An 18,737-nucleotide genomic window follows, 5' to 3' on the forward strand; every position below is an offset into this window, starting at 1 on the left:
TCCTTCCAGGAAGACAAGATAGATACCAAAATGACACACGAGAACCGATGGTGATGCATGCAGCTGATCTGATGACTATTTACACTTCGTTCCATGTAGCTCTGTGGTTTCACAGGACCAAATCATATTAATTTATTCCTCCTTTCTCATTGTTATCATGAGCCATGTGTGGAAACACATTGTCCTGTTAACAGGTATTCTGGAGGGGAGGTCTGAATCTTAGGGATACCCTTTCTTCCCAAGCAGCTTGTCGGTACTCGACATGCTTGAGGACCATTTGCTAGGCGGGAGGAGTTCTTGGCTGTACATCAAGCTTCTCTGTGCCTGGTGCCAGAGAGATGTTCGCTCCCAAGGTAGTGGTTACTGCTTTGAAAATAAGTGTGTGGATTTCTGAGTGACGTCATTTCAGTTTGGCACAGACAGGTATTTATTTTTCTCGAATGAACTACCAGGAATGAGCCAGACTGTCTGTCTCAGTCATCTCCCAAGATTTCATTCATTTAAAAAAATCTGCTAACACATCTGCGTGTTTTTTTTTTTCTCTGTATGTTTGTCATGTGCTGTAATTACTTATGGGGTTTCTAGTGACATCTTAATTAACTAAAGAAGAAAAAACTGAAGATATAATTGTAGAGTTGTATGCAGGTTATTCTATGGAATATGTGGATCCAACTGTTAACGTTAGATGGTTATAAAATCTGTTTAAACTGAGGAATATATATTACTTTTTTGTTCCTTGGTCATCAGTCATAACTTTGTTAGTCTTTTGCTCTTGCTATGATATTTTATTTTAATTAAGTGAATTAGTTAGTTCAGTCCTTTGTTTGATACGATCACAGCCTATTTGGGGGGGGGCTGGCAGGGGGTAATTTTAATACATAAGTAAATTTCTAAGCTCTTAGTTCTATGGCTTCATATTGGGATGGAGTGTCGAGTGTTTGTTCTCCAGTATTTAGATTGTACCCAGAGTGCACAAGGAGGGTTTAGTAACCTCTGTGTTTATACCTCCCTTTAGTTCTGAGAGTGCTAGTGGCAAGACACAGGGTGTAAATGAAGGGAAGGACCCAGGTCTGCAGAAGCTATCAGCAGATCTTCTAAGCCAGCCAAATCAGGATTTTACAATTGGTCAGCCAGCCAAGCCAGTGTACACCCAAGTATTAAGACCAGGATAAGATGTGTGGCTGACGGACAGACTAGGAGCAGGAAAGTCATGTCTTAAATCAAGAAGGTCTGCAAACATGAAAGAAGCAGGCTGGAAACAAGAATTTTGCTCCCTTTGTCCCTAGTGTCCAGAACAGTGCAGGCACATAGTAGATGTTCAATCAGTATTTGTCGAATGAAGGTATGAAATAAGACGACTTTATATATCAGGGACTCAAAGAAGGAGGTTGCTGTCAGAAATCTAGGTAACAAATCTAGATAGAAGAGATTCAGATCTCAGGTAGACACTCCCCTGCCCCCCCACCAGCCACATCTCTTCTCACAGGACCCAAAGAATTGAGAGTGAACCTCTAACCTCCTCTCCCTGCCATGAACACGGGGTGGGGGTGAGGGTGGTTGAAGGGAAAGCAGTCTCCCACTTGATGTCAACTGATGGACACATTTCCATTTAGCATCTACAATGGCTCAGATTTGGGACCCACTCCCAGTTCTCTGACCAAACTCTGAGGAACCTTGGTCCTACAATAAATGGTTATTAAGATGTCAGACGCGTGCTAGTCCATTTCTCAACTTCAAAGCAGATACGTAAGCTCCCAGTCCTTGGATATGTCATTATCCCAGGGGTGTGGCTGGGCTCCTTGGAACTAATCCAGAGCCACAAGAATTCCATTTCCATAAGCTCTTCCCCCAAACCTGATTATAGAGGGCAGTGTAGACTATTTTGAGTGAGATGGGTACACCACTGCTGGAATCGTTTCTAATCATCTGTCTAGGCTACTGAAGACAATTTATGTATTAACTTATCCCTGAAAATTTGGAAGTTCATTTCTCTGTACATAGAACATACATTTTTGCCTTTGGCCCTTTTCTCTTTCTGTCTGTGAGCTCTCCTACTGTAATCTCATTGCTGACAAAGCTGAAGCTGGAGCAGTGATAAGCCCAGAGAAGTGTGCCTGCCCGCTCCCTGCCTGCCCACTCCTCTATCTTTGAAAGACGCCTCCAGGGTGACACTGTACTTACTACTGGGTCACACAACCAGCAGCCACCATTATAGGCAGAATCTTTTTCAAGTCACTTTCCACTTTGGTGGGTTTTTTCCTCCCCTCCTTCTTTTAACACCTTCCCCAGCAAATCCTATCCATCCTCTGGCTTATCTGGGTCAGCAAGGGTCTGATTTTATGCATGGCGCTGTCAAGCCATAAATCCGCTGCGGCTTTTCCTCTCCATCCAGCCGGTCTGCTTCTGTCAGCATCAGCAAAATGCATAATAGAGAAAATAAGCCAGAAAGGCTAATAACACTCATCTGAATAAAATAATCTCTTTGGCTGCCTCAGTTCATTTCATCTGAATCAAGGTGCCAGGCAGGAATTTAGGTTTAAAACTCCAGCCTCCTCCTTGTCATTAGTTCCCTGTCCCACTATCACTAAATGATCCCTTTTATTATGCATGTACTTTTTTTTTAATCCTCCTTAGAGTTGGGCACTCAATAATCCCTATTGAATGATATGTTTATTTCACTCATTTGGGGTTTTGTCTATCATCACATACATGTCTATTTTTAAAAGTGAGAAACCACATTCTTCTTAGATGTATTGATATTTGCTGCCTTTATATACAGACTGGCAGTTTTGATAGGAATGCTGAGAAAGCGGGGGCTCAGTGGAAGTTGCCGAGGCATCTAGGGTTCAGGCCATCTGGGCTCCCTTTGGCTGCCTTCCTGTCTAGTTCAGCACGGTTCCCTGTGTGGGATGCAGGACTGATCCTTCCACCTTACGCCTTAGGGGAAGGACAGTGACAGATTAAATTCTGCTCTCCCGTTGGTATCTCCCTCACGTCTTCCCAGAGACTTACAGCTGCTTGGTTAATTGCCTGTTGCTGCTGTCTGATCCCCACCATTATTTGCCGAGGGCTGTGCATTTGCAGCAGGCTGTGCTCTTGGCCCTGGCCCAGGGCCGGGTGAGGAGCATGTTGGAAATTGATGAAAGCTGAATCCTACTTTGTTTGGAAATAAAAATAATAATATTTCTTCACATTTGTATAGTGCTTTGCTGTTGATGTAATTCTTTTGCATCCAGCATCTCAGTGGAGCCACACTAGAGCCCCGTGAAGAAGGCAAGTCAGATACTGTTGGCCCAAAAGGAAACGTACCTCAGTAAAGCAATGCAGAAGCTCAAGCCAGGCTTGCATCAGGTGGCCCATTTGCAGAGCTATGAATATAGCAATTATTAATTAAATGGTGCTTTAGGCCAGGAGAGCTTCCTTTTACAATCATGCTTTGAAGATCTTTAGGGAGCTCAATGTACGACAGGGCATATGTCCATTTTATAGGTAAGAAAACTGAAACCGAGCAGAGGGGATATGGGCAAAAAGAAGTGTAATGTAGAGACCAGCTTGGACCTTTATGGAGTTTGCTCTTCACCTTAGTTATTTTACAGAAATCCCTTTAAGGATTTGTCACTAAGTTTCTTGAACATCCATAAATAGTCTAAGTTGAAGGAGGAAAACTGGGCTAACGGGCTAATGTATTTGAAGTTAATGATTCAGCTGTGCGGGTTTAGCTCTTTGAGTGCATTTATAATGATAATCTCTCCTGTGGATGCACAGCCAGCTCGCAACTTCCCCGGCCTCCTCCTTTTTTTTTTTTTTTTTTCCCTCCTTTGACTCCAGAGTCATTATTATGTTTTCTTGATCTTCCTCCTGAAAAAAATTTTTTTAAGTAAGAAAAATACTTCTGGATATTTTGTCTACTTTTTAGGGATTAGTGTTTGAGGAGGTTTGCAGCTGTTCAGCACATTCCTAAGGGATGGAGAGCCTTTTCTTTAAATGCCCAAGTATTACACAACCTAAGACTCCGGGGGCAGGGAAAGTAAAGGAACTGTACAAACAAATGATAGATGGAAAAGATATAAAGACAAATTTCAATCTCTGGACCAAACGAAGCTCCCTTGGCTCTAGCAGCCCCCAAATAAAATAAGGCTGCAAAGCTGTGGAAGCAGGAAACCACTCTCGCAGAACCTTAATGTGCTCCCTATGAAATCACGTCTCGTTGACTTGCTCATTTTCCAGCCTGCGGTGTGTTTCGCCTTTGTTCGTGTTGGCTGGGAAAATTGTCTCTATGGCGTATTTGTGTTCCCCTCCTACCCCATGCCCTACACCCCTCCTTCCCCACCACTGTCCCAAAATAAATAAATGAATTAATTAAAACACCTCAGTTGAAAGGAGAAGTCAGCCTGAGACAGCATACAAACTCAAAGAGCCAAAAATATTGTATGAAAAGCTGCAGTATAGTAACAGTAAAAGAGAGTGGGTGCCCCAGGAGAAAACAGGCAACAGAGTCTAATGCTATTTTTTTACGGCCATAGGCTCTTTTTTTTTTTTTTTAATTCTTATTGTTTTTATTGAAGTATTAGTTTCAGGTGTACAGCCAAGCGATTCAGCTATACATATACATACATACATATTTTTTCAGTTTCTTTTCCATAACAGCTCATTACAAGAATTGAATATAGTTCCCTGTGCTATATACAGTAGGTCCTTGTTGTTTATCTGTTTTATATATAGTAATGTGTATCTGTTAATCCCAAACTCCTAATTTACCCCTCCTCTTCCCCTTTCCCTCCTGGTAATCACAGTTTGTTTTCTATGTCCGTGAGTCTATTTCTGGTTTGTAAATAAAATTTGTATCTTTATTATTTTTTAGATTCCACATATAAGTGTCTTCATATGATATTTGTCTTTCTCTGCATAGACTCCTTTTTTAAAATAAAAGTCTTATATAGAACCCCAACATATGCAACAGATCAAAGCAGTCTTTTATTGGTGTAAATCTACTTTTAATGTGCAAATTTATGAAGAATGCTTATTACAGAGCTGATAAGAGAGAATGATAAAGCTGGGTTTCTGAATCCAAAATACTGTGGACCCAGATTGTGAATCAGTTGGAGTTTTATTTCAGTTTCAGCATCCATGTTATTTCAGGTTCTGGCTTGGGTTGCTCAATACCAAGAAAATCTTGATTCAGAGGGGAGGGTATTGCTCAGTGGTAGAGTATGTGCTTAGTGTGCACAAGGTCGTGGGTTCAATCCCCAGTACCTCTATTAAATAAATAAATAAATAAATAAACAAACAAACAAACCTGATTACCCCCCCAAAATTGATTAAAAAAATGAAATAAATTAAATTTTAAAAAAAGAAAATCTCGATCCACACAGACGAGTTGTCATAATCTCGAGATAGTTTTAAATTAATTTAGATGCTTGAAAAAGAAGGATGTTTTTGTTTTAAAGTTGAATCACTAACATTAACTAGCAGCTGTTCCCATTTTTCTTCACAAGTATTAATTGGATAAATGGACGTGTATAGTAAGCTTTACAGCAACCGACAATGAAATGAGATGATACTGAGCGTATACATTCTCACTACCCAACTATGGTTTACCATGAACCTAAAATAGGCCCCTGAGCTTTCTGTGGCATGTCATTGAACTTGGCAGCTATGTGTCAAACCCTGTGCTCAACTGAACAGCTTTACCCAAAGAGGCACACAAGTTGAATTAAAAACTAAACCTGTGCAGAGCAACATTCATTTTAACAAATAACACATTTTTCAGCTTTTTGGATACAGACTTTCATTCTTTATTCCAAAGCTTGCATATAATGAAGCTCACCTAGCAGCCCAGTGAGACACTGTTGGTGTCTGTTGCAGGGAAGCTGGGTCCTGGGTCCCTTACGTGTTTAAGTGGGTGTTGCTCATTTGAATGGGTGTGTTATAGTCGTTTGAAACTGAAAAGTGAATCTCTGTAATTCCAGAGTTTCTCAGAACATACTTTAAAAGCTCCTTTTCACTGAATCCAATAATAGCTGGCCCACCACAAGCTGTAAGAATGGAAATAAATACACATGGTAAAAGTACTTGTGGCACCTTAGAAGTTCTTAATAAATACAGATTTATTAGTGTTGAATCATAAGGCATTTTGAAAGATTCCCACTTCTGCCCATCCTTTTTATTAACTCATCTTTGTTTACTCAAGGGTTTCTTTGGGATTTATGCTTTGTATCCTTTTCCGTGGTGTTGGATTGGTTTTGCCTCTCCTGCCTTCACTCGTGCTCTGTGGTGTGCGTGGGTGAGCAGGCTGACCCTTTGTTCGTACCTCTGATGCTCTGTTCTGTTATATATAGGTCTTTCCTCGTCTCCCACACTGTTCTGTGACATCAGCATTTTTATAACCACTAAAGCCCCTACTGTTATACTTTGTTAATTTAAGATACACATTTATACATTTGTAAAATTGAACTGTACTGTCATTTTCATGTGTGTAAAGTGCTGTAGGGGAAGAACCAATAGAGACCACCCCCTAACATGTTCACCCACAAGAAACAGACTGAAACCAGTTGTAAAGTTAAGGTCTCGCGAGATCTGCCCTTTTAAAAAGCCAGTGGAATTACCTGGTACACCTATGCTTATTGAGGACATGGATGTCTTGCCACCCAATAAAACTTAAATTAGATTATTTAGGATTTTATAACTGAAGCTGATTTGGGATCAGCTTGAAAGTTTTCTGGCAACGGAAGCATTAAATGTTGCTGAATGTGCTCACATCTCTCACCATTTTGAGTTTTGGGTTGTTTCCTATTTACCTTTTTTTTTCTTTAGATGCTAGAAATTTTGCAATAAGTAGATTTAATTATATGTATCTCTCTCAACTAGTATATATATTTTTTTCAATTTTCATAGAAATATTTTCATTTGCCTAGAAAGGCAAGTGGACACGATGTTACACAGTGGTCAGCACGCGCATGTTAGGGATTTTGACCACAGAAGTGTAGTGCCTGCGGCAAGGGGTGGGGCCAGGTATAGAACAGTTTGAATTTGGACTTTAATGTTCATTGTTTAAAGCAGCCTCTTGGTGCTGGTTAGACAGATACTTTGATTTAATGGTCTGTTCAGAAGCCAGAGTAGGTGTGGCGTGATTAGTTGTTAATAGTTACCTTACGACTGAATTGAAGGAGCCCTTCTAAGTTGAATTCCATGCTCTGCAAGTCACAGGTGCCTGGCAGCCTCCAGCCCGGAGTGGAGGCAGTACGGACTCCATAACTGAGCCACCCTCAGCTTACTTTCTTTCCATTAAGAGTCTGACTGTAGGGAGGGAGGAAGGAAGCGGGGAACAAAGAAGTTATGATACTTTGCAGTGATTAAGAGCATCTTGTTTGCAATTACGGGGCTCGTTTTTGAATTCCAGCATTACCACTTTTTAGCTATGTGACCTTGAACAAGATACTTAACCTTTCTTAGTCCAGCTTTCCTCATCTGCTGAATGTACTTGATAAACCCCCACTTCGTCAGGTTTTGTAGGGTTCAAGTTAAACAGTGTGAGCATTGGGCCCAGCCTTTGTGCCAAGTACACAGTAAGCCCTTGATAAATAACCCCTGCCCTCTGTTCCTCTCCTCAAAGAAATCCAGCTTGTGGATGCAGAACTTTCTGTTGCTTAAATTAGTGCTGTGAGCTGAGAAGATAATCAGGAATTCTTTCGAATCACAGTGTTTTCCTTAGAAATGAGCATCAAGGTTTGATGCTTTACTGCTCCGCTCAGGCTAAACGTGTCATAGGAATACATGTGTTTAGATACGGTTTTTGCTCTTGGTTGCTTACAACAGTAGAAAATGGCTCAATCAATGAACTCAAACCTCCTTAGATGCGTTTCTGTGGGACTAAAGAATTTTTAGTGACTTTTACATGGCAAACGCCTCCACTGTTGTCTTCATTCAGTCCTTCAATAGAGAATGTGTGGGGATTTAGTCTATAGCGTAGATTTTGTCTGGAGACTTCACTTTTGCCTCTAGCCCTAGATGCAAACCAAGTGACTTAGTGGTTGGGGCTATGGACTTTGGTCAGACCTCCTAGAATTGTTCTAGTCAGCACAGAACTGTGATTCTGGTCCGTGACTCCCTCTTACTGTCTCTGTGACTCCTTACTGGCTATGGACAAGTGACAACCTCTCTGAGTTGGTTTTTTTTAATCGGTAAAATGAGGTTAATAGTAGTTCTTTTCTGGCAACGAAATGATGGCGCTTAGAATGGATAATGTGTATAAAGCTTTCACCAAGTTTCTACAACATAGTAGAAGCTCAACAGATAATCTTGCTTCTCCTGTTCCTCTTTCCCTCTTCCTTCCTCCTCTCCTTCTTATTGCTCTTATTTTCTTCTTTCTTTCTCCACTGATTTTTAGAAAAAAGAGAAAACTAGAGGTGCAGCTTCAGGAAAGATATCTTTATTTCTGGTTTGGCTCGAATCACTGGGATGTGGGGACATGGACTGTAGTCATGGATGTCGGCCCTGCCTGCTCACCAGCACCGATTTTTTTTTTCTTGCTGTTTCTTTGCAGGAAGGATCAGAATGTTCTCTCTCCAGTCAACTGCTGGAATCTCCTCTTAAACCAGGTGAAGCGGGAGAGCAGGGACCACACCACCCTGAGTGACATCTACCTGAATAACATCATTCCTCGATTTGTCCAAGTCAGCGAGGACTCAGGAAGACTCTTTAAAAAGGTAAATAGTGGGCGGAGGGTAGAGCTCAGTGGTAGAGTGCGTGCTTAGCATGCACGAGGTCCCGGGTTCAAGCCCTAGCACCTCCATTAAAATAAATAAATAAATAAATTTAATTACCTCCCCTACAAAAAATAAATAAATTAAAAATTAAAAAGTAAATAGCTAGTTATGGTCACAGACACAATCTTGTAAATAACTGAAAGAACATCTTATTGACCCACTTAGAAGGCTTTCCATTGGTCATGCTCCATCACATACTTACAGAGAAAGAATATTGAATTGGCTTTTTGTTTTCCCTTTTGAGCTGAATTTACAGTAGTCCTGGGAAAATAACCATTTGCAAGGTACAACCCCCAGACTTACAGCATAATCCATAATCTGTGTATATTAATAATGTCTGTACTTGCTTGATTTCCTTAAGTAATTTGGGAAGCTGTGATTCCAGGACCTCAGTGTCATTTCATGATTTCCTCTTCTAGTTCAGTTTAGCAAATTCACATATGTTTATGTTTTTGGTTTATTTCTCTTTCTAAGTTCTCATCTTGGCCAAGGTGAACTCATGGACTTGGTTATTCTTATCGTGACATAGCTTTGTCTTTGGGTCCCTGCATGCTTTCTGAAGCTCATTGTTTGTCACTATACCTTGGGTGTATGTTGAAAAATTTGACCAAGGAAAAACTCAGAATTGATTGTGATAATCTTAAGAAATAAATGCCAAATTCACCTCACCTGTCAGTAGTGGAAGCAGCCTCTTGGAAACTCAAGAGGCTCTTTTCTAAGCTCTATCAACCTGAGCTTTTAATGGAGTCATTTATTCATGAATTTTGGTTACAGATTGTGGCAAAAGCCCCAACCATTGTACATAATATACCTACTGTGTCTCCCGTTGAAGCTCTGACATCCCCAGAAGACTTTTTAGAAGGCAAATAATCTTCCCACAGGTTATAGGTAAAAAGAGAATACATAGGGCTATTTCATTGGTTTCATATATAGGGAATTCATTGGTTTCCAGTTAACAATACCCAGTGTTAAAATTTGAGGCTGGGAGGGAGTAGACTTAAATAAATAGGTCTGTGGTCGATAGTAGCTCTAGCTCTCAGTCAGTTTTCCATTCTTAACGTGAGGAAGTTTTCCAGATCTCAGTAGGTCTGGAATTAGAGCCCAATTTCTTCTGTTTATACCAGCATGAAAAAAGAACTCATTTAGAATCTTACATCTACATAATTGCATCTCTGAAGGGGCTTTTTCTGTGTCTCAGAGACAGGATTTAACGGTACAGTCATCTGAGGATGAAAAGAAAGAAGAGAAAGATAACTCCGCGAAGAGCTTGCTGGCTATTTTTAGTGGCCCGGCTGTGCTGTGGTTGGGGCCAGACTTCATTTTGGGGCAGCGGTACTTTTCAGTATCTCCTTGTGCTTTCCAGCATCTGCTCTGGCTTGCTTGTCATTAACTTGAATTACTCTGCAGCACTTCGTGATGCGTGTATGTGACTAAAATTAATGACTATAGTTAATAATACTGTATTGAATACTGGGAATATGCTAAGAGAGTAGATTTCAAGGGCTCTTTTCATACACACAGAAACGGTAGCTGTGTTAGGAGATGATATGTTAATTACCTTGAAGGTAGCAGTCATTTCGCTGTGAATATGTATATCAAATCATCATTGTACACCTTAAATATATATAATTTTTATTTTTTAAAAATTTTAACCTATTTAGGTGGAACCTTGACAGTGATCAGATACCAGTTGTCTATGATCTTGACAGCCACTTAGACTATCTCGAGAAGAAAGGGGGTTGACTGTTAGTTTCCTCCCCCATTTCCTTTGTTCATCAGAGAAAAAAACTTCTACAAGAGACATTCAGCTATCTAGATTTCACTGATTTCTCTTAATAGTCTATATTAGTTTAAGTTTTATACAGTTTTGGAAATTTTTTTTCAATATACACATAAGCCAGTGAATCCTTACTTATAAAGCAACCATTTAACACATGATAGTACAAAGATGTTTAAAAACTGACTCATGTTATTTTACAACCAAATCAATTTCAGTAGTAACAAATTTTCTTAGACATATTTAATCATGTAACTTCTGGAAGATGGGTTAGATGATGAAAAAATGGGCGACCATGAACATACCCTTTAACTTCACTTCCAAACTAGTGCTTCATTTCTGTAGATAATGTCTTGGATGTCCTCTTTTGATAAGTACATGGGTAACTGTCCAGATAGATGCACTGCTTCTCCTTCTAAATAACTTATCACTTTGCGAGGTCTAAAGCTGGGAGATTAGAGAAAGTTAGGGAAGACCCAAGCTGAGAGGGAGTCTTAGAACCCCTCCAGATCTCAGAGATGTTTATGCTAAAGGCAGCCAGTTATCAAAGCCACAAGTTGTTTCTGGTTCCTCAAATGCCATTCACATTTCAGCAAAGTGCATGGCATGTGTACAAGACGTGGCGGGTTTCCCCATCCACCCGTGAATGATATTCCTACCCGTGGTCCCAGGGTTGACCTCCTTAAGCCATGCATTTCTATGCTGAGGGTGTAGGAAAGAATTTCTAATTACTCACAGAACTGTTTATATATTACATTTCATTGAAGAAAAGTGCATATATCATAGGATTACAGCGAAATGCATTTTTATAAACTGAACACACCTGGTAACCAGGTCCCAGATCAAGAAAACAGATTATTTGAGTACCTTAGAAATCTCCTCATGCTCCCTTCTAGTCACTGGGGGGTTGGGAGGGATGGTCCCAAGCCCCAAGGATAACACCGGTCCTGACATTTCACAGCAGAGATTAGTTTTGCTTGGTTTTATACTTTATATAAATAGAACCATCCAGTGTGTACTCTTTTGTGTCTGGTTTCTCTCATTCAACACTCTGTCTGTGAGATTGATTCATATTGTTGTATACAGTTTCACATCATAGGACTTTCTCTTGATCTTTGTAACTTTTCATCAGTTAAATTATAGTCGATTAGAGATTTCCATGGGATTGTTGAATAGCCAAGGTTTACTATCCCACTGGGTGAATAACCTTTTTCTCTCACCTGGGGTCCAATGTAGGGAGAGAATTCAAAGGTAGAAGCTGGCTTGGCGGATCGTAAGAATAGATTAATTCTGTTTGGCTGGGTGAGAGCCTCTCTGCTTTCTAGTAATGGGCAGAGAAGCATTTTCTCTCCATTCCTCAGATATTTAGTCTCTTTTGTTTAGAATGTGCTGCGCATGAAGAATTAGAATCCCTCTGGTTAAGCTATGGTAATCAGATAAGAAGATAAGAAGAGGAATGTCCCTGGCCACCCTGTCAGTTACAGTCATGCTTCCTGGGGCTTACTTTGTGCTCTGAGAGCAGGGGCCTTTTCCATGGGACCCTTTCTCGAGGGCTCAGCTTTGCCAGTAAGTCTGAAACTCTGGACAATTACTTCTCCTTTCTGTGCCTCAATTACCTCAAGTTTAAAGAAAAGTGTTTGGACAATATGATCACTATGCTGCCTTCGAAATCTAATAGACTATAAGTCATATGATGACAAAGACGTCCTACACTCAGGGCTTCCTTCTGGTTGTCGGATGACCCTTGTCCAGCTGTGATAGGTAAGCAGCAGTCCCTGAGATAAGGGCAGACAAAAGTGGGTGTGGGTATGGAGAGGAGGCCAGCTTAAGTAATTGAAAACCACGTTTCTTAAAGAATAAAGCATTGTTTCAGACTCTGTTATCTGTCACGGCCAGCAACCGAGAGACGCCACACTGGAATCCAAATATATGAAACAGATATACCTTTCATTTTACCTGTAGATTTGGTCCCAGTAGCAAAAGGAAAATCTGCATTTCTCCAGACACACAGGCTTCAGAAAAGATGCCTTTATAGTTCTGGTCCAGCTATGAACACCTGTGAAAATTTACCAAGTTTTACATGAATTTGAATCTGACTGGCAAGAGTCACAGATTTTCTTTAAAAAAATTTTTTTTAATCTATAAAACTCAATGATTCACTAGCAAAGGTTATGATAATCAAATCCAAAATTTCTTGAACCTAGTGTGTGTGCCAGGTACAGTGTTAAGCACTTGGTGTACATTATCTTGTTTAATCCTTACACTACTTCTATAAGGTAGTTACTATTCTTATCCTTACTTTATGAAGGAAGACACTGAGGCTTAGAGAGTTTAAGTGAAAAAGAGATGAGGCTAGTATTTAAATACAGTCGTCAGGTTCTAGAAGGCAAAGCTTTCCACCTGCTTGTTCTGTTAGCCCTCTCTAGGTATTGTATGCAGAGTAGACAGTACCCTGGATTTTCTTATTCTTTACCCTTGAATCCAGATATTTCACTTAGTTACAGAATTAACCTCACTGTTTCTCTTGCACACCACCCTTCAAAGGTACGGTGGTGTTAAACATCAACACTGGGTTGTTTCTCCTACCCGGTGTCTGGGCAAACAGCTGGAAGTCGAGAGTGACAGAGGGCAACATGTTTTTCTCCCCACGGGCAGAATCTCTAGTAAGAGGGAAACAAAGACTCATTAAATATGAGAATTGACCAAAAATCTGGCTCACAGCTGACTCGGCTAATTTGGGGTTGTCAGGGTATCTGCACAATTGGCCCCTCTATGCTACTGAACCTCCTTTAAGGGATGCTCCCTGCTGGCCCTCTGGTTTGTGGTTATGTCTGCCAGAACATATTTTACATGGTGCATGAAGCCATGGTGGACATTCCTTTAGCTAAATATAACATCCAGAGAAAGTAGCCTCCTGTCTGCAGCTTAGAAACAGGCTCACTTTGTCTAGGACTCCAGGGGAAATGGAGCCCGTTTGGTGCTTCTGACATCCCCTTTCATGTAATGAAAGCACAGTCTGTCTAACCCCTGCTGGAACCAAGATTTGGGCAAATATTATTGCTGCCACCTTCATTTGTTTAATGCGGTGGCTTCAAACACGGGGTCCAAGTACTACCAACTCTGACTCCTAGCTGTGAGTGGCAAGTTCTAAAGAATCCCACCAAGAATAGAAGTAATTTTTCTCAATTCCTCAGTTTAAACTGAAATAAACTTGGGTGTGCTTTTTCCTACTGGGGAGAGGACAGTCCTGTTCCCTCTTCCTCCTTTCGCTTATCTGGGACACACTCACAGCACCTCCGACTTGGCTTTTCAAGTCAGTTTCTAGCCCTTAACAGCTGCTCACACTTAGGCTTGGGAGCCAGTCAATTCAGACAGTCCTAAGATGTTGAATTGTATTCTGCTTTTTATAGTATTTCAGGTAACTGTACTCCTGTTTTACCTTTATTACCCCAAGGGTCTGTGGCAGAAAGTCAGGTTAAACTGAGAAAGCTAGGTCAGATTCCCAATAGTCCGGTAGTTCTCAACTTTGCCTTTGCAAGAGAGTAACTTGGGAAGTTTTTAAAAAACATCTTTGTGACCTTGAAGACACAAAAATTTCTTAGGATCTAAAAAGCATGAGCTATCAAAGAAAAAAATAATATAAACTGGACTTCATCAACTCTTGGACTTTCACTCTTGGAAAAACGTTGTTAAGAAAATGAAAGATAAGCCGCAAACTGGGAGAATGTATTTTCAATACAGAGTTCAATAGTATGTTGAGTACCCCAATTTTTTTAAATACACAGAAGTTTTTAATAGACACATCACTAAAGAAGATACATATAAATGGCCAATGAGTGTGTGAAAAGATGCTCATATCATTCATCATCAGGCAAATGCAAATTAAAACTATAAGAAGATGTGCTGTATACTCACTAGAATGGTTAAACTTTAAAAGACTGACAACACTTTAAAAGATTGACAACTGTTAAGACGAATGGAATTCTCATATGTTTCTGGTGAAAAGTGGTCCAACCACTTTCAAATATAGTTTAGCAATTTCTTATGAAGTTAAATGCACTTACCATATGACCCATCAATTCCATGTCTAGGTATTAATCCAAGAGAAATAAAAGTATGTACCTACACAAAGACTTGTACTTGAATATTCACAATAGCTTTTGTTATGGGCTGAATAATGGTTCTACCCCAAAGATGTCCATGTTCTAATCCCTAGAACCTGAGGATGTTTACATTATCCGTAAGTCTTTACACGTACAATGAATTTGAGGATCTTATGATGGGGATTTTATGCTTGATTATGGAAGTGGGCCCTACATGCAATCACTGGTGTCCTTATAAGAGGGAGGTGGAGGGAGATTACAGAAAAAAGAGAAGGAGGCCATGTGAGAGAAATAGAAGGAAGCAAAGTTACAGAGAGAAGATGCTAGGTCACTGGCTTTGAAGATGGAGGAAGGGCCATGAGCCAAGGAAAGCAGCTTCACATGCTGGGAAAAAAGGCAAGAGAACGGGCCGTCCTGAGACCCTTCTAAGGGAACGCAGCCCTGCTGACACCTTGGTTTTGGCCCAGTGAAATTGGTTTTGGACTTCTGACCTTCAGATCTATAAGAGAATAAATACATGTTGTTTTAAGCCACCAAGTCTGCATTAATTTGTTATGGCTGCCATAGGCAACTAATATTTTATTTATATTACCCCGAACTGGAAACAACCCCAATACCCATCAACAGATGGATAATTATATTGTGGAAAAATCATGTTATGGTATCTCCATACATGAATACTACTCAGCAATAGAAAGGAATGAAATGCTGATGGATAGAATAATGTAGATGAACTCAGAAAACATTATACTGATAAAAAGAAGCCAGGCACAATGACTATGTTCTGTATGATTCTATTTATATGAGATTTTATAAAAGATAACTCTAATCTATAGTTATAGAAAGTAAACCAGTGATTTCCTTGGGGCCAGAGTGGGGATGGGGGTTGACCACAGGGGAACTGGGGTTTATGGAAATGTTACACAGTCTTCATCATAGTGGTGTTTGCATCAGTGTGTGCATTTGTCCAAATGTATACATTGAATGTGTATACTTAAATTGGGTCCATTTTATTGTATGTAAATTATGCCTCAATAAAGTTGATCTAAAAGATAATAAAAAATACCATGCCAAGGCTCTGCCCCAGGGCAATTGAATGATAGTCTCTGGGATAGGGCCCAGCATGTAGCCAGGGTTGAGGACCACTGCTGTAGACTCTCTGATTTCCATCTTGGGGGAACCCAAGAGCACAGAGGTACCTCTGAAGCCATAAGATCCTGTCTGTCTGTGAGCCATGTTTGCCCCTGCTACAGATTGTGCTGAAGCACCTAGGTCAGTTTGTCTTGGCAACCCATTGTGGTTTCCTTGCTTTGTTCTTGGAGGATGACACAGGGTGAATCTGGCTTCAGGTAAATAGATAACACTGCAGGAAGCCGGGGGTGTAAGAAGTGTGCTGAGGAAGAAACCTAAGAGGCTCAATTAATAGTTTTCTCCAGGGCCCTCAGATGTTAAGCATGTCCTTTTCCCGTTAGATCAGTCACAAGAAAATCACCATGACCAGTCAGATTTCCTTTGGCATCAAGGAAATGGGTCTCACAGTAAAAGAGGATAAAGGCGATTTGAAACTAAAAGCAGTGTTTGTTACCCACCTACCTGTTCATCCCCTTGGGATAGGATTTCCTATGGAGTCTTGGAGGCCAGCTGTTTGGCATATGTGAGGAGAAAGGAGGATAATTCTGTAAGGAGGCATATTCTCTGGTGGTGTTGTCATCAGTAAGAAAAGGAGAGGAAATGACCCCCACTGCTGGTTTAGTTGAATGTCCCCTGGTAAGTGCTGTAGATTGAATAAATGGAGAAAAAATGAATTTGCAAAGGTTGTGCTCTGCCCTCTTGCGAAAGGGTTTAACTTGGAGACGAAGAAGTAGATGATTGATTGACCCCTCCCTCTCTTCCCCAGTCTACCCTGCACCTCCTCCCCCACGGAACTCAGTATCTTGTACTGACTGAATGTCTTCCATTTCATAACGTGGTCACTAACAGCGTTGTGCGGTGCTTTACAGACAGCTGTTCCAGTTGCCTAATTTATCTTGTTGGTAGCAAAAATCTGTTCTGATTAATTGAGCTTTATTCTCTCATATCTGATGAAGAGAGTGTCTTTGGAAAAAAGAATAGGATGTGAAGCTGAGCTTATTTGAGTAGGGGATGGAAGGCTGCCAGCTACTTCAAAGGTATCTCTGCTGATAAGGGGCGACAGGTTTGCTGCCAAAGCCAACACTGAGGGGCGCTTTGCAGCTAGTACCATTCGTGGCATTTTAGCTTTCGTTTCTGTGACACTAGGTCAGCAGCATCTGTATCCTCTCCCTGGGGGCTTCTCTCTGGGTGGTCCAGGCTTTTTTTGGCCTCAGGAAGATTCAGCTCAGAGGGAATGTGTGCATCAAAGATGCCTGCTGTCTTTGGTTTAGGTTAGTTTATATGTTTGCCTCTTTGATGTTTTAGTTCTCAGGTATCTAGCTGCCTTTTCTGAAAAGAGCCCAAGGTGCTATGTTCAGAACATTCAAAGGTACTTCAATCTTTATAAATCAAGGAAGGGATGATTAAGAGAATCAGAAAAACAATGTAAAAATATGGAGTATGGAAGAGATGTGCAGGGGACAGGAAACAAAAGTGTCCACATGCAACCTTGTACATACACATTTGAATACTACCCTGAATGAGAAAAGCATGCAGTCAATAAGTATTTTAGGGAAAACTATATATATAACATTATGCTACATGCTAAAAAGAGCTTAAAATCAAATTAAGGAGTAAGATTTGCCCCCAGGGAGCTTATGGCTTTTCAGCCCTTTTTTAAAATCCGCTTAGATCTCCCAAAACTTTCTGTGGGATGATGATAATAATAATACTAATAAATAACAAGCTTTCATAAAACGCTTACTATAAATATTGTACACAGTAGTAGGCCCTCGATGTACTTCCTCTAGTCTTTTCATGTAGTTTGTAAAGGTCTTTTTTCCTTAACTTTTTAGAGAAGTATAAAGTAGTTAGAGAAAGTGCGCATATTGTAAAATGTACAGCTCAGTGAATTTTTACAAATGGAAAACATGTAATTATCACCAGATTAAAAAAAAAGAATGTTACCAGTATCCCACGAGCGCCCTCTTTTTCCCTCTTCCATTCATTATCCCCTGAAAGCCCTTATCCTAGCATAAGTATTTGCTGGGTTTTTTTTTTTTTTTAATTATATAAATGAAATTGTGTAATATTCTTTCAACAATTTAAATATGCCATTCCTTTCCTTCCTGGTTTCCACTGTTTCTTATGAGAAGTCAGCTGTGATTCTTATTACTGTCCCCCTGGATTTAATGTTTTGAGGGTTTTGGGGGCTGCTTTTAATATTTTTTCTTTATCTTTGGTTTTCAGCAGTTTGACTCCAATGAGTCTAAGTGTGGTGTTCATTTTTTTTTTTTAATTTGGCTTAGATAAGTATAATATCTAAACAGCCTGGATCTGTGGGTAGTGGTGTTTCCTTTATTTGGGAAAAATTTTGGCAAATATTTTTTCTGTCTCATTCTCTCGTCTTGCTTTGACTCCAGTTACACATTGGTTAGACTGCTTGATACAGTCCCACAGGTCACTGAGGCAAGCTTTTTTTTGGGGGTGTGCTTCAGTTTAGGTGATTTCTAAAGTTTACCAATCCTCTCTCTTGTTGTATCCAAACTTATTTATACCATCCAATGAATTTTTTATTTCAGATATTGTAATTTTTAGTTTTATGACTTCCACTTGGTTCTTTTTTTTACAGTTTCCTTGTAACTCCTGAAATTTCTCTTTTCACCCATTATTTTTAAAATATATTTTGCAGTTATTTAAAAATCTTTATCTGCTGTTTTCAACATCTACATCATGTATGGTTCTGTTTCCATTTATAGATTTTTTTTCTCTTGACCTTGGATTACATTTCTTTATTTTTTCATGTCTACTAATTTTTTATGATATATTGAACATTGTAGATGTTATTATTGAGACTCTGTATGTGTTTATTGTCCTCTGAAGAGTGTTAAGTTTTCTTCTAGTAGGCAGTTAAGTTACTGGTTGACCACCTTGTGGGGAATTGGTTTTATGCTTCCTTAAAGTGGGTCTGTTTTGATTTAG

The 18,737-nt window shown here is 40.0% G+C and overlaps 1 protein-coding gene across 9 annotated transcripts in view; it reads left to right on the forward strand.

The window, feature by feature from the left end:
• Positions 1-18,737, forward strand: part of SRGAP2 (SLIT-ROBO Rho GTPase activating protein 2) — a 233,413-nt gene that overhangs the window by 109,776 nt on the left and 104,900 nt on the right. For all 9 annotated transcript variants that reach the window (XM_014557240.2, XM_032467041.1, XM_032467042.1 and 6 more), the window contains exon 4: positions 8,543-8,705. In XM_014557240.2, coding sequence (XP_014412726.1) covers positions 8,543-8,705 — 163 coding nt within the window. The remainder of the gene's footprint in view (positions 1-8,542; positions 8,706-18,737) is intronic.

The sequence above is a fragment of the Camelus ferus genome, chromosome 23 (assembly GCF_009834535.1).
Source record: "Camelus ferus isolate YT-003-E chromosome 23, BCGSAC_Cfer_1.0, whole genome shotgun sequence".
Classification (NCBI taxonomy): Eukaryota; Metazoa; Chordata; class Mammalia; order Artiodactyla; family Camelidae; genus Camelus; species Camelus ferus.